The sequence below is a fragment of the Sycon ciliatum genome, chromosome 2 (genome assembly GCF_964019385.1).
Source record: "Sycon ciliatum chromosome 2, ocSycCili1.1, whole genome shotgun sequence".
NCBI lineage: Eukaryota > Metazoa > Porifera > Calcarea > Leucosolenida > Sycettidae > Sycon > Sycon ciliatum.
This window is the reverse complement of record NC_088644.1, coordinates 8,279,549-8,302,984: the sequence shown is the minus strand read 5'-3', so window position 1 is coordinate 8,302,984 and position 23,436 is coordinate 8,279,549. Positions and strand designations below refer to the sequence as shown.

General features: G+C 46.3%; 1 protein-coding gene and 1 long non-coding RNA gene across 3 annotated transcripts in view; one reads left to right on the top strand and one right to left on the bottom strand.

Annotated features, from left to right (window-relative positions):
* Nucleotides 1-324: 324 nt before the first annotated feature.
* On the bottom strand, nucleotides 325-4,960 carry LOC135808520 (uncharacterized). The gene is made up of 2 exons (XR_010552088.1): nucleotides 4,676-4,960; nucleotides 325-1,171 (listed from the first exon to the last, which is right to left on the bottom strand). It is a non-coding gene; the product is annotated as an uncharacterized LOC135808520 (long non-coding RNA).
* Nucleotides 4,961-8,644: 3,684 nt separating this feature from the next.
* The window catches only part of LOC135808519 (phospholipase A2 group XV-like), a 35,506-nt gene continuing 20,714 nt past the window's right edge, over nucleotides 8,645-23,436 (top strand). Inside the window, exons 1-4 of one of the 2 annotated variants that reach the window (XM_065321716.1) lie at nucleotides 8,645-9,240; nucleotides 11,814-11,967; nucleotides 15,843-16,075; nucleotides 21,315-23,102. In XM_065321716.1, the coding sequence (XP_065177788.1) occupies nucleotides 9,105-9,240; nucleotides 11,814-11,967; nucleotides 15,843-16,075; nucleotides 21,315-22,168 (1,377 nt within the window). In that variant the 5' untranslated portion in view covers nucleotides 8,645-9,104 and the 3' untranslated portion in view covers nucleotides 22,169-23,102. Of the gene's footprint in view, nucleotides 9,241-11,813; nucleotides 11,968-15,842; nucleotides 16,076-21,314; nucleotides 23,103-23,436 lie in introns of those variants that run through there. The other variant, XM_065321715.1, reaches the window with a different exon arrangement.

The following is a 23,436-nucleotide window of genomic DNA, read 5'->3' as shown; positions in this document are numbered from 1 at the left end:
AGCCCCCCCCCCCCCCCCCCAAAGTACACACAAAATACAATTGAAGCATATGCAATGAAACGTATGCATTGGGAAATTGGATTGCAGTAAAACCCGTGTTTGCCGGACCCTGTACCAAGCGGAATCCTGTATTTACCGGACAAAATTCCATGCACCAAAGTGCTGTGGATCGAAAGTGCATTCCTGGATCAAGCGGGGTCCTGTCACATCAGGACAGTTTCCGCTGCACCAAGGGCGTCTTGTCAGGGCAGGCTTTACTATAGTGAAGTTTATAGTGAATTGTACTCCAAGTAACTCGTGAGTCCACACACAATGGTCATGCAGTACAAAGCCGAAAAGTCCCTTTCAAGACAGAGTGACAGACAGGAGTCGTCACTAGAAGGGCTGATCAACCAACACAGAATACTACAGTGGTGCTCAATGAAGTCCAATGAAGCGAGTGAATGCCGTGCGGAACGTTGTGCAGCTGTGAACACTGGGCTGTCAACTGGCACAGGGCGCACACTTGACTCACACAATATTAACATTGAGCATCAATGTAGCATAATAATAGCAGTGAAAAAGAGTAGAGTCAAATACGCGATGAGCGATAGTGTAGAGTCTAATACTAAAGGCAGAAATAGAGTAATGCCATCAAGTGCGAGATAACATGTTAGGAGCATTAACGTGTGATTGTGAAGCTTACTTTAAAGCGGGATGTTGAGTCTACAGTGCACCATGGGCACAGACAGCGAGATCATGTTATGTGTGAATGGTATACCGTAAAGTACCGCGAGAGCGCCCCGTCTCGCGAGAGCGCCCCACCTTGATTTTACAGCCAGGGTCCAGGGAAAGGAAAATCGTACGGCAGAATGCAACGAAGTGTGTATGGTGTACTAACGTCAGAGGAAGGTTTTTGTGTGGAGCTCGTGTCCGCTCGAAGGTACGGATTGTCTGCACAACGTGCAATATGTGTACGAAGTTCGTGTCGTATGACCTACAGACGGGAGACCACCTACACAATACGACCACGAAAGGACGAGATAGTGGGGCGCTCTGGCGGTACTTTACGGTACTAGTAATCAAATGGATGCAAAACATATAGATGTCGTGATACACCATGCCTGATTCGTGGCTGGAAGCCGTGAGCTCAGTGCTTGGGGCTAGTGGGATTCCTCTAGCTTTCAGAATCCTGCATGAAAAAAGGTAAAAGAAAGTGAAGGTACAATAATAGTAAGGTGATGTAAGCCTCTTGGTTTCGCGAACGAATTTCATCATTAAATTCATGGCATGGGAACGACGCTACAGAAGTATACAAAAGCTGAGCCATCCTCTAAAGAAAGTCCACTTTAGTGAATCTCATCTTGTCAGCAGCACCATGCTGTTTGTATGGGAGAATTGCCTTCGTACAGTGCTGCCCAATGAAATCCTGAAATCAAGTCGCGTCACTCAAGTACCGGGCGTTGCGCAGCCCTAGACCTGCGAACCCTGGGCTGCGAAATGGTGCAAGGCGCAAACTTGAGTGACACGACTGGATTTCATTGAGCAGGACTGTACATTCAAGGCACCTGCACTTCCTATTACAGTGTAATGTTCTTATTTTACAGGAACATTCCCAACTGGGCCTAATGTCTTCTGAGGCTGCGTTTACACGACAACGCACGGCCATTTTCCGTTTTCAGTCCCGCATTTCTTTTTTCATTTTCGTGCGTTTACACGATCAAAGCTGATCCGAGGTGGTCTCGGTTTGTATCGTTTTCTCGCGTCTACACGGGAGCAAAGGATCCGCAAAAGTTCGTCATGTGCCGAGTGTTGTTGTGGAAGCACCAATCACACTCAAGGAATAATCGAAAACAGGCCACACACCAGCACTCGTCACATGACGAAAATTGTAAAAAAAAGAGTTTTATTGTCGGATCCGTGTGAACGGCCGAAAACGGAACAAACGTGACGGAAACGAGGCCAGCAGACCGTTTCGACTGTTTACACACCCAAATTTATCCGGCAGAACATTTCCGTTTTCAAATTCTTCCACCTTGGCCAGCGTTTTGGTTCTCTTCCGCTTTGGTGTACAACTATTACGTTTTGCTCCGCGTACCGTGTAAATGAACCATGCATCCGAAAGGATTTAGTTGCGCTTTCACCCCCAGCGTTGTCGTGTATACGCAGCCTTAGATGGTGCCCAAGGTATTCATTGAGTTCCTGCAACTTCATTTGAAATGAACTGGAAAAGTGCGAAGGGATTCGAGGAGGACATTAAAGCAGTCAGCTCCAAGAAATGAAATTGATTCGTGAATTCAATTATAATGATGTTCACACCTACATGTACATGTATGCAATAACTAGGTATCACACTTCATCTTACAGGCGAGACCTCACTATATATTCTCTGGGGTACGGCAAGTGTTATGCTTTAGAGAGGTCCATGTTATAGCGAGTTGGGCACATAATATAAACCATATATGTCAAAGTTAGGGCTGCGGTTAACCAAAAGGTTATAGGCTAGAACCAAGAGTAGATAAACAAGAGTGTGCAACTCCGGGATGGGTTGGCCCGTGGCGGAATTTTTTGTTGACGTAATCTTTTCTATGACGCATGCGCTGCGGGTCTTTTGGAAAGTTTGCATCGTGCACTTGGCCGGCTTTACATTACAAGGTCGGTGCCCAGTACGTGCTCTCACACTGTTCTGCGTCAAAATGCACGTTTTTCTGAAAAAAGGTGACGTCTACAAAAAATGCTGCCACAGGCAGGGGTATGTGCAGATTGTGCAGAAGAGATCCAGAGTTGCACACTCTTGTTTATCTACTCTTGCTACAACCTATAAGAGATAAACTGTACATGTAGCCTGTATTCATGTACCATTGCTGTACATGACTGTAAATCCATGTATCCATGGTACCATGACCTCACGCACTGCCAAAACAATCACTACAATATGTATAATACTCATAAAAGGACACATTTCAGGCTCATTACAAACGTCTTGAAAGTTTTTGTCTTAACAAGTATACTTTATGAGTATTATCGCATTTTTGTCTCAGACGAAACTGTTTACAATAATATGTAATAGTGGATGGCTCAGTTTTCCAGAGCAGGTTCAACAAAGAGTGAATAACAACTAAATAGAGCGGTTGCCAGTTGACAAACCCCCTTTATATTTACAATGCAGTTGCGTGAATGTCCACTACTTTCTGAACGAAAGGTTCAACATATTTTAATATTTTGTATGCTCCATTGGGCTTCGGATTGCACCATCACCTTGTCATTTAATCAACTCAACCTCATCATGAGCATACGCAAGCATCACTAATATGGGGAGCAACCCCAGAGATGAGGGAGATACACGCCGTACATCCATTGTGCACAGTACTGACAGGGTACGCACATGCTGTCACGTATATTATGTACAGCGGACATTGAAAGAAAATAACCGATTAACCCATATGCATATGGTTAACTGTTCGTGTATTCTTAACGGTTACATAACCGGTTAACCTATCTAACCATTTCACCCTAGTCAAAATGGCGCTGTTTGCTTACAGACTACAACTGTATTGCCATCGATCCACACTGATCAATCCAGGAAATGTGCGCATGTTGTACATTTTTAGTGTATTTTATAGTAGTGTGTCTACTGCATGTGTTTCAGGACTGTAACAGTCACACTACAACAAAAGTCCGACACTCCAGAACAACCCCACACAAAATCCTGTGGTCGACCAGCCAACAAACACAGCTCTGGGTTGAATGACGAATTAGTGAAAAACTATAAAGAGAAAAGAGAGGTGAAAGAGAAAACCGCCAACACATCTCCAGAACGACAGAGCCTCACTCTCTCCCTCCCTCCCTCTCTCTCTCTCTCTCTCTCTCTCTCTCTCTCTCTCTCTCTCTCTCTCTCTCTCTCTCTGTGTGTCTGTCTTTGTCTTTGTCTCTCTCTCTCTGTCTCTCTCTCTCTCTCTCTCTCTCTCTCTCTCTCTCTCTCTCTCTCTCTGTCTCTCCCTCTCACGGCAACTAAAAAAACAACCATATCTCAAACCACACCTCACTCATTTTACGCTGTAGGATGAAGATGAAGGGGAGGTTGGCGATGAGAAGAAGAACACGGCAGGGTTTAAGCATTTATTGTTCAGTGACCCGTGTCGTTTGGCGTATAATGATTCTCGGTTTACAATTGTAGTATTGTTTGTTTTGCAAAGAATTTCAATCAGTTAAAAGTCATAGATGCTGTTTACATTCACAAGCGTAAGCCAGACCGATGCATTCAGAAAGAACATGTCACGGCATCCACATTCTTTCCTTAGCACCGTAACTGTATTTTGCACATATGTTTGTTTTATTCACCCTCTCTCTTTCTCTTTTCTTACAGTTACACTTGTGTTTCATCACACTATAGAATGACTGCGCATGTATTTTATAGATTGCGATTATTATCACTGTCGGGAAGGAAAACACCAATTTTACAGGGCCCTAAAAGTCTGAACGATACCTATGAAATGCACTGTCAAAGCAAACACAAAATATGAATATGCAAGCTCATGCCTGAGGGGAAGATGAGAAGTTGAAACGTGGAGATTTTTCGGACAGGACGAGAATCCGAAGAACCTGGGTGATTCCCTTACTTCCACAATGGGCTAGTGGCTGCATCACAAAAATTATACCTTGCAGTGGGTGCAGAGACAGATCAATAAACACTAACCTGAGCATGAGAGCTGCTCGTATTCATTGCGATCGTCAGGAAAATGGCAGGACGAACGGACCAGAAGAATGTTGGCTATGACAAACAACTGCATATCCAGACGACACACGGCTTGACTATTTGCTTATGACGTTCAGCTTCGAGGTCCAGCACGATGGAATTTTCGGAAGGAACTGATTTTTGAATTATTTGGGGAAGAAGATTAATTGCACTCAGAAAAGGTACCGTAACTGGTTTCTTTCATTTGAAAAGCTGTTCACCAAAGTACATACACTGTACGACGTTTCGGAGCTGCTCCAAATCGATCGATTTGTTTTGAATGGTTTCGCCACCGCTTTCCGATCGATCGATCCTTGCGCGATCTGTCGATCGACAGATCGCGCAAGAAAATCGATCGATTTTCCAAATCGACAGAACGCGCACAACAGATGCACCCGGTTTGGCACATTTTTCCACAAAAATGTGCTCTGTTTCTGGAGTACCGTTTGGTTGGCATGAGGCTGCTCCATGTGCACCAGCTGTTCGATCCTGTTCTAGATCGTACCAACCAAACGCACCCTCAGGCTGCGTTTACACGACAACGCTGGGGGCGAAAACGCAACGAAATCCTTTCGGATCCATGGTTCATTTACACGGTACGCGGAGCAAAACGTTAAAGTTGTACACCAAAACGGAAGAAAACCAAAACGCTGGCCAAGGTGGAAGAATTTGAAAACGGAAATGTTCTGCCGGATAAATTTGGGTGTGTAAACAGTCGAAACGGTGTGCTGGCCTCGTTTTCCGTCACGTTTGTTTCGTTTTCGGCCGTTTACACGGATCCGACAATTCAAAAAATTGTTTTTACAATTTTCGTCATGTGACGTGTGTTGTCGTGTGCCTGTTTTCAACCATTACTTGAGTGTGATTGGTGCTTCCACGGCAACACTTGGCACATGACGAACTTTGGCGGATCCTTTGCTCTCGTGTAGACGCTTGAAAACGGTACAAACGGAGACCACCTCGGATCGGCTTTGATCGTGTAAACGTACGAAAACGAAAAAAGAAATGCGGGACTGAAAACGGAAAACTGGCCGTGCGTTGTCGTGTAAACGCAGCCTCAGTCTCAGAAGTCTACACAGTCCGTGACTGACGTGAGAAGGCTGGCACAAACCTTTGCGCCAACCACGATCATTGATCTATCATGTAGATCTACATGTACATGCCCCACATGGCACTGGCAATGCCAATGGCCCATGCCCTGATCGACTGATCTGTCTGAGGAATAAGGGAGTCATGAAACTGGGGCTTTTCGCTTTTCACCAGGGAGTCATTATAACTCCCTGCTTTGCACAACTCCCTGGTCTTATAGTTACATGTCAATTGGAATTAGCGAAACCAGGCCATGTGAAAACCTTTCACGATTCCCTGAGTGAAACCATAGGCAAGCCAGGGTGGACAGGCTCATGCCGCGAAGCTCTCCTGCAAACATTTGGGGAGAGCAGCCCAAGCTGCAAACACGACAGGCCATGCATATGCGCATGGCAGGCGCTGCCGGAATCAACAAGGCAGTTTTACCAGCAGGGAGTAGTACTCGTACATGTACAAGCAAAACACTTCTACTACTCCCTGGTTATAAGCTCGAAAAGTTGGCAGATTCTGTTCGAAAACCAGTACTACTAGCAGTAACCGGAAAATACTGTACACGCCTCCGCGGATCCGTGCAATCATGGTAATTGAACTGTACATGTGTTGGACATTATAATTATTAATTTTTTATAATCACGAAGACAGGGTGTTTTGTGACCATCGCACTGGTGTTACAGCACCTCACAGCATTTCTACACATGTATTCAGTTCGGCTTTTTGTTTGCATTTAGTTTTATGTTTCATCCGCCCTAATGATGGGCCTTCGCACCCGGCGTGCACATTGCATTCTCTTTCGGGGGTCGCTTTATTATTATTATTATTGCATCATCATCTCGTGGCAAGCAATGCCAATATTGAATGAGAGAGGGGTGATAGCCAACCACGGCCAAATCAACAAAAGAAAAGTAGTACACATACATGTATAAGAAAGAAGAAAGAAAGAAGGCTATCGGGATCTGCACTCGACATCGCGATCAGTACTGGGCAGACACAGAGGGCTGGTCTACTACCATGCTTTAAATTTTAAAAGAAAAGATTAAGAAGTCCGAGGTACATGTACCTGGTTAAAGTCCTGCCTGGGAACGGCAATTTTTCCGGCTGTCGGTCCCCATACCCATGGGGCCATGCACAACTGGGAACTCATGCCTCCTGGCCAGGCACCCAAGGTGCATAGACGTTTCGCTTTTGCCAGGCCACCACCATGTCTGATCTTGGGCGCCCTGTAAGAAGACCTTAGGGTCTGTTGGGAATGCCCAAGTAAAATAATACTATACAATACAATACAGAGGCAATATTGCAATATGCTTTGGTTCTGCAACAGTGCTCAATGCCTGATTCAGGCAGAGCGGCGTACACAAAGGCACACAATGAAAACCTTGGCAAATTCATTCCGTTGTGACTCAGAGTTTCGTGGCTGAACCAATCATCAGACGTTCGTTGTCTGATGATTGGTTCAGCCATGAAACTCTGAGTCACAACGGAATGAATTTGCTACGGTTTTCATTGTGTGCCTTTGTATACAATACAATTATACCTGAGGTGGTTTGGCTGATGCTAGTAATAAGGTTGTGAGACTTACATGTACAGGAATCCACTCACCCGTAGGCGCTTCGCCTACCGCTGGGTTATCCGGGGTGCTAATTAAAACGGTTTTAGACTGTCTCACGGGAACGTTCACCACACAATGACGTTTGCAGCAAAGCGACCATGTGTATGTGTGAGTGTTTGAATGAGTATTTTTAACTGAAGTGTAAATGGCTGCAATGGAGTTTGCCATTCTTTAGGGAAGTGTACACTTACTAACATCTTTAAAGACGTGCTGTGCCTGTGCAATCATGTATGTGTACGGAACGCTAGTAACCAAAATGGCAGTCTACGAGTCTGGGTTGGCACTTAGCAGTGCAAAACGGGTAATCGTCAAAATACATGTCTACATTGTAGTATTTGACAACTCCCTGGTGCCAATACCACACGGGAATGTGCAGTTTTCAACTTTTCACTCTCACTCGGCACTCGTTCGCTGAGCCGCACTCTCTGTCGACTGAATAGTGCCTTGGCAGTGCCTTGGCAGTGCCTTGGCAATGCCTTGGCAGTGCCTTGGCAGTGCCAAGGTAGTGTCTGGCACGCGAAGACCGTAACTACAGTAACTAACTAATCCTACAGATTCATTCTGCAGAGGCAGGCAGGCATGCGGGCACTCGTTCCCATGCATGTCACCAAGAGTACACGTCATAACCCTGAGTAACCCTGGGTTATGTACTCTTGATGTCCGTCAAGCATGTCATGCACGTACCTAACGTCCTTACACCTTGTCATGTAGTCGTACCTTTGTCCTTTTTGTCCTAATATCATTGTGATAGTTTCGGGGAAATACCGCTGGCATAATTATAATATTTAATTGCCAGTATTGGCTAGTGCTGGCATTAGCCTACAGTACAGCTATATACTAATACAGGGCGTTACAGTACAATACAAGGCGTTTGCACGTAACGTCCGGCAACGTCAACCCTGTTCGGCGTTAGTTAGAACTTAGACTTGGTAACTTAGACAGATGCTACAGAGTCCGGGCCTCTTGTCTGACACAGGTGACAGTCATGGTTTGACATGCGTGTGTGGTGTGGGGGAACTCTGGATACTCAGTGGATAGCCCTACTACCATTATCGACAATCATGTACATGACTGTATATGATTGTACTGGTATCGCTTGGGGACACTGAACAGTAACTAAACACAAACATCTACCATCACTGCCATCACCTCCTACTCGCAGCAGGATGTAATAATACACTGCCATCAGGTCCTACTCGAAGCAAGAATTATTATTATTACATCTTGCTGCGAGTAGGACCTGATGGCAGTGATGGTAGATGTTATAATAAGCCAGTGTCCAACAACTCCCGTCCAACCAGTAACCGGTTACCAGTTATCTCAGTGTCCAGCAGAGTGGCATTCTCACAATGTCCACTGCGGGTACAGCAGGTATGTAGCAATTATGTGGCCAGCACTTCACGTCTTTGGGTTGCAATTCAAACAATGTACACACAGGGATTCTGCGTCAGCCCTGACTCCTTTCTTCCGGAGATGCATGATCGGCAGACAGTCATGAAACCTCGGAAGGTCGCACACCGAATTGGCGTGATCGGACCATGATGACGGGCCCCTATAAAAGCTGGCGCCGGACAGACCAACAAACCAGAGAACAAGGGTGCAAGGAAGGTGCAAGATCATTCACTGACGGCTCGCGACGTCTAACCCTCGAGAGAGAGGACAAGAGAAAAGGACCGAATAGCCGAACGCCTGAAGATGAAGCTGTGCAAGATGATTACCATGCATGTCACCGTGCATGTACATGTAGCTGTGGCTGTGTTGCTGGTTAGCACGATGACCGGCTACAGTGCACTCACGGCAGCCAATGTTGTTCGACCTCCTATCATTCTTGGTAAGTAAGTTAGCTATAATTATAGTAGACTAACTTCAGGCTATGATACATTGCAAGTCTGAGTCTGACCCATTACACTGTAAGTACGTGTAACGTTACTGGTAGTATAGTGGACGTCATTGCCATTGGTTCGCCTGAGCTGTGCCTCTGAGCTCCGCTCAGGAGGATCTAGCATGGTCGAAACAGCTACATTTGTACAAACATGTACGTAACGCTACATTGTATCGGTGCGGAGATTGAGTGTAGTAGACAACCAAGAGTGCATAAACCTTTAGCTTTATGCACTCTTGGTAGTACGGATAGTGTACAATGTAATGATTTACTTTTCTTTCTTTTTTACTTTGTTTTACTTCGCGAAATCCAAAACGGGAATTTCTTCACAATGACAAGGTAGCGAAGAGGGAAGAAAAAAAGAGAGAGAGAAAAAAGTGTGTATGCGCTGGAAATGATAGTCAGCTGGAGATCAATACAGTCAACTTCGCTAATAACGACTGCGGATATAACGACAATTCGCGAATAACGACAGAATTTCTATGCCCAGAGCAAAGTCACATCCAACTGTAATACATATAATGGGACTTGGGTATAACGACACTTCGCGAATAACGACACTTTTCTGATGCCCCGCCGAGTGTCGTTATAAGCGAAGTTGACTGTAGTACGGATCCATTGTCAAACATGATATTTGCCACTGTTGTATTTATTTAGCAAGGAATACATGTACATCAGGCACAGTCGATGACTAATTGCGTACGGTGCTGCTGCTGCAGCTTTGAAGGTCTCCGGCGTTGTGCTGGAGCGGACGTCTCAAGGTCTGTTCCATATACCTGTAACGTACCTAGACTTGCCAGCGTTTGTTCTTGCAACTGGAAGACTGAGTCCGTCCTGCTGCTGAAGGCGGGTTTCTCTGGTTATTTGTGGAGTTGCTAGTTCTGTGACGGACTGCGATGTCTCACCGTGTAGGCTCTTCCACACAAGAGCTAAGGTGTTCTGGTGGAAGTGCTCTGACACCTGGAAAACTCCCAGCCGGGTCAGCAAAGGTTCAAATGAGTGTCGCATGGGTACACCATAGACAGTGCGGACTGCTCGATTCAACAGAACCTGCAGCCTCCTGGTCTCAGCACTCGACAGTGAGCCACGGAAAGAGGGTGAGGCGTATACACTGGTATAGGGCGTCTGGCAGTACTACCGAGGTCACGTACCGTGCCCTTGCAGCTTCACTGAGGCAGCGGCGTGCGCGCCAGAGTGCTCCGATCTTCTGAGCCATCTTGGCTGCCACCGTTTATCAATGTGCTCCTTGAATGCCGGTCAAAGTGTTGTCCACAGTCACTCCGAGCTATTTGAGGAGGCTTCCGGGAGGGGTGACTTCCATCGGTGGTGTGGGCCGTTTGCATCGGGCATACACTGCTAGGAGATGACTCTTTGTCTCATTGAGAATGAGGCCACGTTGACGTAGCCAGTCACTGACTGCGGCTTTGTGACTGCTGTGGAGAGATTAGCTGAGATGACATCCGTTGACGTGTGGCTGAATTGAACCTCAATGTCATCAGCAAATTGGATTGACTTTGCTGGCTCTACAACCGATGGAGCATCCCGGTTATAGACGCTGAACAGCAGGGGGCCAAGCACCATGACTGGTAGGATGTTCACTGATGTACCTATATGTACAGGTACAGGTACAGTGTTCATGTAGCAGCAGTGTGACCATGGTTACGGTATACATACATGTAATGCGAGTTACATTGTAATAATATTGATTGTACATGTTGTGTACATGTATGTATGAACATTACACTAACTCTGTCTTGTTGCTACAGTGTACATGCAGGGGCGTCGCACACGGTACGGTCACTACGGTATTGACCGTACCACTTTTTGCCCCAGGTACCCCGCGAATCAACAAAATACACTGATCTGGGATCTAAAATTCCCAAATTTTCCGCGGCTCCGCCACCACTCCCCCACGAGTAAATTGTACTTCAGATGGCTGACCGTACCACACTAAAATACCTTCCGACGCCCCTGACATGCATGTTCGGTACTGCATGCATGCATGTACAGCGTCATTATTATCACTACAAGATCATCAAGACTTATGCAGCCTGCAAGAGACACGGCACAGTTCTGCAAGGTGTACATGTCCATTGTCAAATGAAGGAGTCGCAGGTGCAGAGTGTGGTCTACACCCTGTTTTAGTGCATGACCAAGAGAGTAAATAAGCTCGAGAGCTTATTTACTCTCTTGGTACTGACTATGAGCCTTTCTTCTCCCAGAACCAGGATCATCACGTGCCCATGAACAGCACGATGGCGGGGAGATCATAATCAGAATCCTCCCAGTCATGGTAGACTGACCACAACTTGAAGAGGTTACTGCTGCTGTTGCTGCTGCTGCTGCTGTTGGTGTATTTGAATCTCCAAAATCCAATACTCAGACAGTGGACACTAGACAGCATAGTGCCACATCACTATCATTGTTGTTGTTGTTGTTGCTGTTGTTGTTGTTGCTGTTGGTGTTGTTGTTGTCGTCCTCATCCTCATCGTTGCTGTTTGTTTGTTTGTTTGTTCCTCCAGTGCCAGGTCTTGCTGGCAGTCAGCTGGATGGCAAGCAGTCCAAGGACTTTAAAACCAAACACCCCTGTTTCCGCCTCAAGAATTGGGGTCAAGTATGGCTTGCCCTCGACCAACTAGCGGGGTCGTTCGCAAATTGTGCAACAAACAACCTAAGGTAAGGCAACGGCTACTAAAAAAACAGTAAATTATCGCGTCCGTTCCCAAAGGGAATTCACGACGGCCGCTAACAAACGGCTACTGCTACTGATTATACTGAAGTAGTCTCTATGCACGGTATTGCCAGTGGATTTGCTAGGGTAGAGGCAGCATGTCCCATAATAGTCCATTTCACTCGGATCGAAACATAGCAGAATGGGTACACCGCTATGCAGCAGAAGGTTGCTGATTGTTCACTTCATGTAGGGTTATGAGTAAGGCGGTATGTTTCAAAGACTTGCCATGCAAGCTTGTAGCAGTTCCAGTCTCCAGTTCAGGCTATCACAAGCGGTACATGTACATGTACACTATGTACATTGTTCTAATGTGCCTGCAACCTGAGTATCCTAATCGGTCTGCACTACACACCGTATAAAGGCAATTTGCAGTGTACGTATCAACTACGGTATTTTATCTACACATGTACCCCCTCCCCTCCCTTGCCCATTTCCTTACCTTCCTGAAATGTTCTGCTTTTGGCATATCTACCCCATTTCGGTATACTATTATTATTATTATTATTATTTATTCTTCTTTTACTAGGGAATTCCCAACAGGCGTCAGCGCCTTTTTACAGGGAACCCTAGGTATAATTTGATGGATGAGCGAAATTCAGCTGGTGAACTAGACATGCGGCAAGCCGGTGGAAGTGTATTCCACCTGGCAGCGCCCAAATAAGAAATTGCACTAAAGCCATATCGGGTGTTAGCGGGGGGCAGAACAAGAGCAGCAGAGACTTGGCCACGGGTGGTGGCTGCAGTGCGAGCACCATGGGCGCGCAAGGTAAAGCGGTCTCGCAGAAGAGGACTAGCAAGTCCATTCAGGCAGCGGTAAACAAATACATAGGTTTTGAAGTTGAGGCGTTTCTCAAGGGCGTACAAGTTAGTATGACTGTATAGAAGAGTGGTGGGAGTCATTCTATCCAACGAAAATATTCTCTTTAATGCTACGCGGCTGGCAGTAAGAAGCTTGTCATATAGGGCTTGTGATAAGCAATGAATATATGCAGTGCTGCCAAACTCAAATGTGGACTGAATGATCGATAAATAGAAAAGTCGTTTGCCAAAAATGCTGATATTCTGCTTTGCGTGGACAAATGCTCCAACCTTCCTATTGACATTTGCACATACTGCATCCACTTGGGTTGAGAAAGACAGATGTTCGTCAACCAGTATTCCTAAGTACCGAGCGTAAGCAGATGGGACTATGGAAGTGCCCCGGCAGTTGACTGCGGTGCCAGGTGGCAGCTCCGTGCTCGGTCGCCTGAGCAGGACAAACTGAGTCTTGGACGGGTTTAACACCAATCCCTTCTGATCTAGGTAGCGGTCCAGAGTGGCAAGGTCAGCACTCAGCTGGGTTGTGATGATCTGGATGGACTTGTGCCTGATATAGAGTGTGATATCATCGGCATAAAGTTGATTTAATGCATGTTGGAAGCACTGTGGTGCGTCACGGGTGTAAATGCAAAATAGCAATGGGCCGAGCACGGAGCCTTGTGGGACGCCTCTTGTGCAAGGGCGGGCCCCACTTAGCTGTTGTCCTACTCTTACTCGCTGGACGCGTCTGGTCAGGTAGCTTGCAAACCAAGCAAGTGCAGTGTCAGCAATGCCAAGCATCTTCAACTCGTCAATGAGCTCTTGATGCTTAACTCGGTCAAAAGCTTTGCTCATATCTGCAAACACTATGCCGCAGTACTCGTTGTTATCAAGGGCTTGGAGCCATTCGTCGACCACTAGCGCTAGGCAGTCCTCACACGAGCTGTTGGTACGGTAGGCAAATTGATTGTCAGGCACGTACATGATGTTGTGTAACTTAAAGAATGCAATCAGCTGCTCCAAGACAACTCGTTCTAATATCTTGCTGCATATGGGCAATAATGAGACTGGTCTGTAATTAGTAGAGCTTTCTGCATCGCCTGATTTGAAAACTGGGCTGACTGTGGCATTCTTGAAAATATCTGGTACGCACCCTGTGCTCAGAGATTTATTGATAATATCAGTGAGAGAAACTGCTATGGAATCACGACCATGCTTCAGTACGGCTGGTAAGACGTTGTCAGAGCCAGGTGACTTACTTGTGTTTGTTGCTTTGAGCAGTGTGGTGATGTGCGCCACAGTTACGGGTCGAAAATGGGACAGTCGAGCAGCAGTAGTTGGCTGTTGGGTGGCTGGGCGTAAACATATGTCAGCAGGCCGGCTTGGATCGTGCACTATGTTAGCAAATGTCTCTGTCAGACTACTGAGAGATGCAATTGGCTGATTTCTTACTTTCCGCCTGCCGGACAGACTGTTAAGAAGAGCCCACTGACCTCTAGGATTTCGTCGGAGTGCCGAGAACTGGTGCATCAGGAAACGGGATTTCAGTCTCCTACTCAGAAGCGTCCCCTCACGTCTGACAGAACGATACTGTTGCTTAAGAACCATATTCCCAGGCTGCGAAAGGACTCTACGATGCAGAGTAGTTCTGCGCTGCAGCAGTTTCCGTAACTCTGGTGTTGCCCACGGTTGAGGCTTAGGTTTGGGACAGAGGGGTAGTCTAACTTGTTTAGATGGAGCATGCGTATCAGTAACAGCAGCAATAGACGTTAGAAGATGGCAAGTTTGACTGTCCAATGTTGAAAATGAGGATGAGTCCTCGAGCATATTATTCAGGTCAGCATTAAACTGAGAGTAGTTGATAGTAGCTATTCCTGGTTTTCTCACAACCTTAGTTCTCTGGGTTTCTGGGGGCTTCCATTCCGGTATTACAATATCAAGGCTGACTAGGTGGTGATCAGTAAGATCTGACATGGGAATGATCGTTGGATTGGGCAATGGAAAGGTAGTGTTCAACAGAGCCAGGTCAAGACACGTGTTTGACGGCGCTCTAGTTGGTGCGTGGACAATGTTCTGCAGCTGGTGCTCTGCACAAAGCTTAAGTAGATGCTGATTATGATGTAGAGTCGGTTGTAAGATGTCCGTGTTCAAGTCTCCCAGAACTAGCAGGTCAGAGCTGTCCACGAAAATGCCATCCAACTGGGCACTGTACTGCTCCCAGAATTCTGTACCAGAGCTCGGTGGGCGGTAGACTGAACTCACGAGGAGCTTACACGCATCTGGCTCCCGTGCAATGCGAACTGACACAAACAACGACTCCAGATGTGTCCGGTTAGATGCGGGCATGATGAGACGAGCGCGGAGACTAGACATGACGTACAAGCACACACCTCCGCCCCTTAGGTTCCTGTCGTTCCGATATATCCGATATCCAGGGATGTTCAGCAGGGAATCTGATACTGAGCTGTCTAGCCAGGTTTCATTAATTGACATGATGTGAATTTTATTGGCATGCAGGATATGATGGATTTCATGAACTTTGTTTCGTAGACTGCAGATGTTTATATGAGCAACTTTGAGGACGGCGCGGTTGTCTGGCTGGGGGTTCCCTGATATGTCCTATTGGGCAGACAGCAGATCCTGGATGGCATTGTCAGAGAGAGGTGTCCCTTTGTCATCCAATATGACGTCATAAGGCAGAGAGCACTTGACCTTTTTGGCTCGAAGTTGCTTATACTTCGGTAGTACTGCCTTCCGCTTCGTTTGCTGTTGTCGAGTCAGGTCGTATACGCGTACATACACACTGTACATGTACATGCATATGTCTGGTGAATAGCAATTCTGGATATGCTGTCTGATCAATGTGTTTTTTTCCAAACAGGAAACTCCAAGTTAACACCAAAGAAGGACTTGATTACATAATTGATGTTCGAGGATTGAGCATACATGTACATGTACATGTAGATGTATGTGCATGTCTCATACCCAGTGATCAAACTCCACACTCTCTGTATGGCAGGTTGGACTTCGATCCAATGTCCCTCGAGTATTCCGAGCCGGAAGGCATGCAAATTCGCGTGCCGCATTTCGGCTCGACAGCATCCGTAGAGTACCTGGACAGGGATCCTCTGGTGGAGTTGATCCCAGAGTCACACTATCTCCATGCCATGGTCAACTTCTTCGTGAAGGAACACGGCTACACTCGCGATGTGGACATTGTGGCAGCACCATATGATTGGCGCAAGTCACCCTGTAAGACCTCTCAGTGTTTTGTGTGACGTGTAAGGGGGGGGGGGGGGGGGGGGTGGTCTTTGTACTGCATACAACTCTTCAACTGACTTTACCCATATTTTTGGTGATTTGACTGTTTGGTATATTACAGTATGGTTACCTTGTCACAAGAGTAATCCCTTTGCAGTTGCCATAGTTACTGTAGTGTCTTCCTGTCTTGTATAAAAGCCTGTTTTGTATAGAAGCCCTTTTTGAACAGAAGCCTGATTTTTAAGATACACTGTCATCACATAAACCTGGTTTTAGTATTGACATACATAGAGAATCATTATTAGAGATACTTCCTCCTCGTCATCGAAATTGTTGCAGTTTGACTTTTGATATACAACGGGGCAAGGAATCGGACATAGGCGATAGCCATCAGTATAGGGTGACGGCAAAGTTCTATTTTCTGTTATTGAAAGCTGAAATATTGGAACTAGACCCAATTTCTTTGCTGGTGTTGCTGCGATGGTACTTTCGACTCGCTGAGATCAGTCAGGCATTGCAGCCTGCACATTTCTCGTGCTTATAGCCAATCACCGAAAGCCTCATCACTGTTTTACCCTAGCTGGGGTGAGAATGACATTGTGGAACAAGCAACAGCGCTGGGAGAAACATCAAGGGGTCAGCAAACTGAATGCATGCAAGAGCGATAACATGTATCGCTCTGGCTGAGACACTGAGTGACTCAGTACATGATTGTACCTGCAAGAGGTATGTAGACTCTACATGTAGTACTAGTGATGCACGCGCAGGTGCCGTACCAGTGATGCTGAAAAAGAATGCGCACTGGACGTGATAGTACACTTACCTGCATGAGCTGTGACCACACAGCTAAAATAAAAGGGCACGTCATGGCTAAAAAAAGTTCATTTCAAGATCGAGGTGATTCCGTTGACGGTAATCATGGCAACCGACCTCGCAACGATTGTCCATTCTTACTTCGTTGGTGGTGAAGTAGAAATCATCCAGAGCTGGCAGACGACAAGCATAGCAGCTCTTGTCCTGTGGAGAAAGTCAAAGCGTTTGAGATGAGGTTCGACCAACTTACAACCTTCCTTGAAAATTCTCGGAACGATATTTTTGAGTCCATTGACATCAGCGACGACGAGGCCTTCATCTCTGCGTGAAAACTCTCAGTCCAACTGTCCTGGAACGTTACTCTAGCCTTTAGACTATCATATTGTGCAATCATTTTTGTATGGTTTAGCATATGGAGTTGTTAGTAACAAGTGACAAGTCACCAGTCAAACTGCGACAATTTCGATGACGCCGCGGGGAGGAAGTACATGGTTTGAATAGAAGCCTGACTTAAATAGAAGCCTAGCACTGACATCGGCTTATACGGCCGTAAGCACCTGCTTTTATACGCGACATAACGGTATTCCTAATAGTCGTCATGACAACATGCAAACATGTTTCTGGTCAAACTCACCGGCGTACAAGTCGAACCTTCCATTCGTCAAACCTGCAAGAAAGCATTATTCCCTGCTCAATACCGTATTTCCGCAAATAGTAGGCCGGTCTACTATTTTTTCAAACTCGTCCTAACCTGGCCTTATAATTGAGGACGGTCTTGTATTCGAGGATGGTTTTTTATTCTTTCAACCCAGTTTGACCCCGGTCTCCTATTTTTCACCACACAGTTTGAGCACAGTCTTCTATTTTTGCCACAATTTTGAGCACACAGTCGTAAGACTCATTTAGGCCCGGTCTTCTAATCGGAGACAGTCTTGTATTTTTTTCAATCGCCCCCTGCCCCGGCCTTGTATTCAAGGAAGGCGTTGTATACGAGGACGGTCTTTTATTTGCGGAAATACGGTACGCAGAACCAGCGAGTTTTGATGGCAAATATTCACGGCGCACAGTGACCAGTGACCACATACAGGTACATGTAGACAGTTGTCTAAGGTCCTCGGGCTGCGTACAGTGCTCTATGTGCGTACAGTGCTCTATGTGCGTACAGTGCTCTATGTCCAGTGAGCATTGCACAGGCACATCAGGGGCGGATCCAGGAATTTTTGATTTACACCCAAAACAGCGCAACCATAAACGGCGCGTGTTCATATTAGCACCCCCAGTACAGCGCGACCTAATGTGACACGGTGTCACTACAGCTCGTCTCATCTCTTGCACGCCCCATTTTGGCGCGATCAATTACGTTAACGTCCGAATATAAGCCAGCTCATTACACACGTGACCCATAATGTGCAGGCTCATGTTAGCAAGCGTGCATAACCAGTTTTATGTACTCTTGATGTTAGTATTACCATGGTGGATATCAGGAGGAAACCCGTTCTTAAAAAAGATATGCAAAAAAGAGAAGAAACACATGAGAACGAGTTGTGCTGCATAGGCCCCAGCGGCAGATGCTAGCTAAATGTTGCCAAGATGCTTTTTGGGATGCTAGCTGACAACTCAGAAAGATGCTAATTTGGATGCTAGACAACACGAATTATGCTACCTATTAATGGTAATGGTGAAACATTTGGGTTGAAAACGGTGTTCCGTGCTATTTATGAATTCTCACAAAGCAGGTATGTGAAAAGAGTTTTTAAAGGTGCGATGTTGGCATCATGTTGCTATGGAAATATTTGCAATACAAAAGAGCAAATACCAAGAAGTACCAATGGCAATGTGGGTTTTGGTCACAACTAGGTAATGCAAACAAATTGAATGTAGTGCATGCAATTATCAATGTGGTAGTACCGTAATACTAGTTTCATAGTGTAATCTAGACCGAATTCCACATCCAGAATGCCAAAATTGCCAAAAATGTATCGGATGCCGGTAAAAACTGCTGTTTATGCTAGCATCGTGTGGAGTCACAAAAAGGCCCTTTTATGCTACTTTGGGTGCTAGCATTTGCCGCTGGGGCCTAGAACTTGTGCAGCAACTATCCACGACTGTAACAAGATGATAAACAGTCAGAAAGTGACTGTGCGATAATAGGGCACGAAACTGACAGGCCACTGAGACATTCAGCGGCCCGAGACCTAGCTCTAACACATCTCCAGTGCGCAAACCAACCTTCCAACTTGGAAGGTTCGTGGTTCGTGGACTACAACCTATTTGTATCTGGACCTGTTAACGTCCATCCAGGCAATATCGCCATTTAATACTGAACTGGTGTTTTTGAGTCGATAATTGCTTTTTTTAGTTCATCATTGCTTTCTAGAGTTGATTATAAATTGAGTCCAGGCAATATCGCCCTTCAATACTGAACTGGCCATTTCGAGTTGATCATGATTTGAGTCTTTGACAAGTCGAGTGTCCATCTTTTGGGTTTGAGTGTAAATGAGTCGACCTGTATTGAGCGTGCGCGCTGACGGGGTGGTCTGTTTTGGGGATGTCCAGTTATGGGGATGGGGCTTTTGGGGGGCGCTGAAGTCAACGGCGCTGTTTTGGGTCGCGCTCATGTGGGGGCATACCGAATTTTTCAGAGGGGTTCAAATTTTTTCGAGTGCACAGAATTAAATTCGCTTCAAACTGTTTTCGGTTCGTTCACTACACCGGGAGTCGCAAAATCTTTATTGTCACGGTAGCCCTTGCATTGCTTGGCCAATAAGACAAGGGTAATGCGTTTACATGGTTTAGAGCCTTACAAAGTACAAAGCTGCAACACAGGCAGAAACTAAGGCCGTGACTGCAGCATTTTCCGAACTGACGGAAGGCGAAGTTCTCTGACTGTCCTCCGGCTGGGACTGCGTGTCGTCACATTCGCGTCGTACACGGCCGAACGAAGCCAAGCTCAATGGCAACTGATCGGCCGCTCGCCTCTTTGGCAGACGTCGCGACATGGCAAACCACACGACAAACACAAACATCTTCGTACTGCGACGGAGGAAACCTACAGTCCAGCCAGCGCGAAATAAAACAAAACGACAAGGAAGGTAAGGAGGACAAGTGGCAGTTTCTCCACCTTTTGCTCCACCGCGACATGGCAAACTACACGACAAACACAAACATTATTCGTACTGCGACGGAGGAAACCTACAGTCCAGCCAGCGCGAAATAAAACAAAACGACAAGGAAGGAGGACAAGTGGCAGTTTTTCCACCTTTTGCTCCACCACTTGAACTATCGATCGTTTCAAGTCACATGATCCGCTTACAGACCCTTCGATTCGAACGATACGCGTTAGTCATAGCCCAAATTTGCTAGCAATTCTTTGAGCAAAATATCGGATGCGCAAGTTGCCGGCAAGTTTCGAGCAAAATATCGAGTTTTGGTGGGCTTTTCGGAAAATCCAAGGCTTCTTAGGGACTTCCCCAACACAATCAGTCACCAAGGTTGAAAACGAGCATAAAAGTAGGACAAAACAGACTCGTGGCTACATTTTTGTAGAAAGTTGAGCAGCAGCTGGAGCCCAATCCAAAATTCCGTATTCATCAGCGACAGTGATTGTAGATTTTTCCTTGAAACTCATTTTATCTCGAGCAAAATGAAAGCAAAATATCGACAGAGAAAGGAAATGCCGAGCAGAATATCGAAAATCTTGCAGCAAAATTGTGCGGCAAAATATCGATGTGGGCAGAGCAAATTTGGGCCATGACTAATACGCGTACAACAGTCCCGACCACTTGCACTGCATGCATGCAGTGACCTTGTACCTGCACTGCCTGTAGTCAGTGACTACTGCATGCAGTAGTGAAGTCTACTACTGGCTACGCTACAGTTCGCTGGCTGCGCACGTAGATATCACAAAAAATCGACTGGACCCATGGTCGAAATTATTTTAGGGGGTTCGTCCGAACCCCCTGAACCCCCCCCCTGTATCCGCCCCTGCACATGTACAGTATAACCTGTCAAGGCGACCACTCGGATACGGCGACCACCTGTCCTAGAAGACCACTGGAACCAGGACCAAGGGATGCTATTTCAAGTCAAATGACCCTGGATAAGGAGACCACCTGGTAACAGAGACCACGTTTTGAAGGTCCCTTGAGCGGTCGTCTTAGACAGGTTTCACTGTACATATATGCCCATTATCAAAGCTTGATGTATTAAAACCAGCATTTAATCAGGCCGGTTAAATTCGCGAAAATCACGAGCGAACATTAAACATCTTACAATGCGTGTACTTCGAGTGCTACATGTTCTGTTCCAGTGTGTGGAGAAAGCCAGATGAGAATAGATAATAGCCAGTTGTATTTCAAAAACCCAGCTACTTGAATCCAATCCTAATGTGCATGTGTTTTGTTTGTTGGTCGTATAGGGGGCAAGGCGGATACTTATTTTGACGACGTTCAACATCTCATCGAGCAAGTGTCAAACCGGTCTGAGAGCCCCGCCATCGTCATCTCGCACAGCATGGGTGGGCCAGTCATGCAGGCCTTCTTCAACCAAACAACATCCGATTGGAAAGACGAATATATATCCGCGTGGTTTCCTGTAGATGGTGTGTGGACAGGCTCACCAAAAGTCGCCAAGGCCATTATTTCCGGCGAAAACTTCGGCGTGCCCGCTCCAGAAAACATCCTCGCTACGATGGAACGCACTTTGGAGAGTAGCTTCTTCCTCATGCCTCTTCCTGACCTGTGGCCAGAGAATGTCGCTAACTTTGTGACGGTGGAGGGGTCAAACAAGACCATCTATGGCACAGGGAATACGGTTCAGCTCCTGGCTGATATCGGCGTGCCTTACCCGGACAAGAGGCTTGATTATCTGAATGAAATGCGAATGTCTCTGGAAGCGCCTGGCGTTCCGGTTCACTGTGTGTACGGCACTGGAGTGGCTACTGCCTGGCACTACACGTATAAGGAACTAGATGGCTCCCCGCCCGCACATGTAGAGTATGGTGATGGAGACGGTACGGTGCCGCTACATAGTCTCGCTCGCTGTGCAGACTGGGCTGATCAACAGAGCCAAAATGTCACGGTGAAGACCTTCTTCAAACTGGAGCATGTTGCGGCTATCAAGAGCCAGGCTGTTTTCAAGTACATCCAGTCGCAGATTCCCGCCTTGGCATCCCCAGCTGGCACACCTCTGTCGCCCATTTCAGCGCAATCTTTGACTATTCTCCTGACTTCTCTGCACTGTGGACTGCTGCACGCATATGTTAGCCTATGATTACTGATATCATGCATGAACTTAGTAACTACCATTTCAATCCCCGTACATGTACATGACATTGTTCTTGTAGTTAGTGGGAGTACTTTGAAGTAGTAAAATACCGGCATTTCACTACTTTCTGGTTTCAAGACTCTACGTCCAGCTCATGTCATGTATTCAGGGTGTGCAGGCATACTGCACAAGAGTCAAGACTGCTTGCCGAAGAGACATCTCATGACAACTCGCAACAGCATCAGACAATCGGATTCCACTAACCACCAACAACCACGAGCAGCATCCGCGACAGCACTATCAGCAACTGAGCATCCGCAGCAGCAACAGCAGCATCCGCAGGTTGTTGGTTTGCACTTTGGAGAAGTGTTGGAGCTAGGTGTCAGGTCGCCGAATGTCTCAGTACTCCTTGTCAGTTTTGTGCCAATTTGTCGCACTTGCTGACTGTATAAGATCTGGTTACGTTGGTGGACAGTTTGTCATAACTCGTAACATTTTGTCCTTTTCCTTTCTTCAATACTTGTTAACTGCTATTGTTTTTGCTACTGAGTGATTGTACTCTATGGCTGCCAGGCCTGGACCATCTCACGAGCTAGCCTGAGCCGAATTAGAGCTTTTTGAGCTTAGGTATCTGCGTAAGCTGCTTGGCATCAAATACTATCATCATCGCACAAATGAGTCAGTACTGCAGGAAGTCAAGAATGCTATTGGCCGTTCACATGCCTTGATTCAACAGTTACTGGCATCACAATAACTACTCCAACTATTTATTGGATGGAATGGTGTCTGGATCAAGACCCCGTGGTCGCCCCTGTCACAATTGGTTCACCAACATCAAAGACTCGACCAATGAATCTTATAATGCTCTACTGATTATAGTCTCTATCCATGTTATTGTTGCTCTCTCTTTCTCTCTCTCTCTCTCTCTCTCTCTCTCTCTCTCTCTCTCTCTCTCTCTCTCTCTTTGCTGCGGATCGTGAATCTGATAGTTATATGCAGCTTGTTCATCAGTGTAGTTCGTTTTTTCCTTTCCTTTTATTTTTCCTTTTATTGTTGCTCTCTCTTTCTCTCTCTCTCTCTCTCTCTCTCTCTCTCTCTCTCTCTCTCTCTCTCTCTCTCTCTCTCTCTCTTCTCTCTCTCTTTCTCTCTCTCTCTCTCTCTCTCTCTCTCTCTCTCTCTCTCTCTCTCTCTCTCTCTCTCTCTCTCTCTCTCTCTCTCTCTCTCTCTCTCTCTCTCTCTCTCTCTCTCTCCTCTCTCTCTCTCTCTCTCTCTCT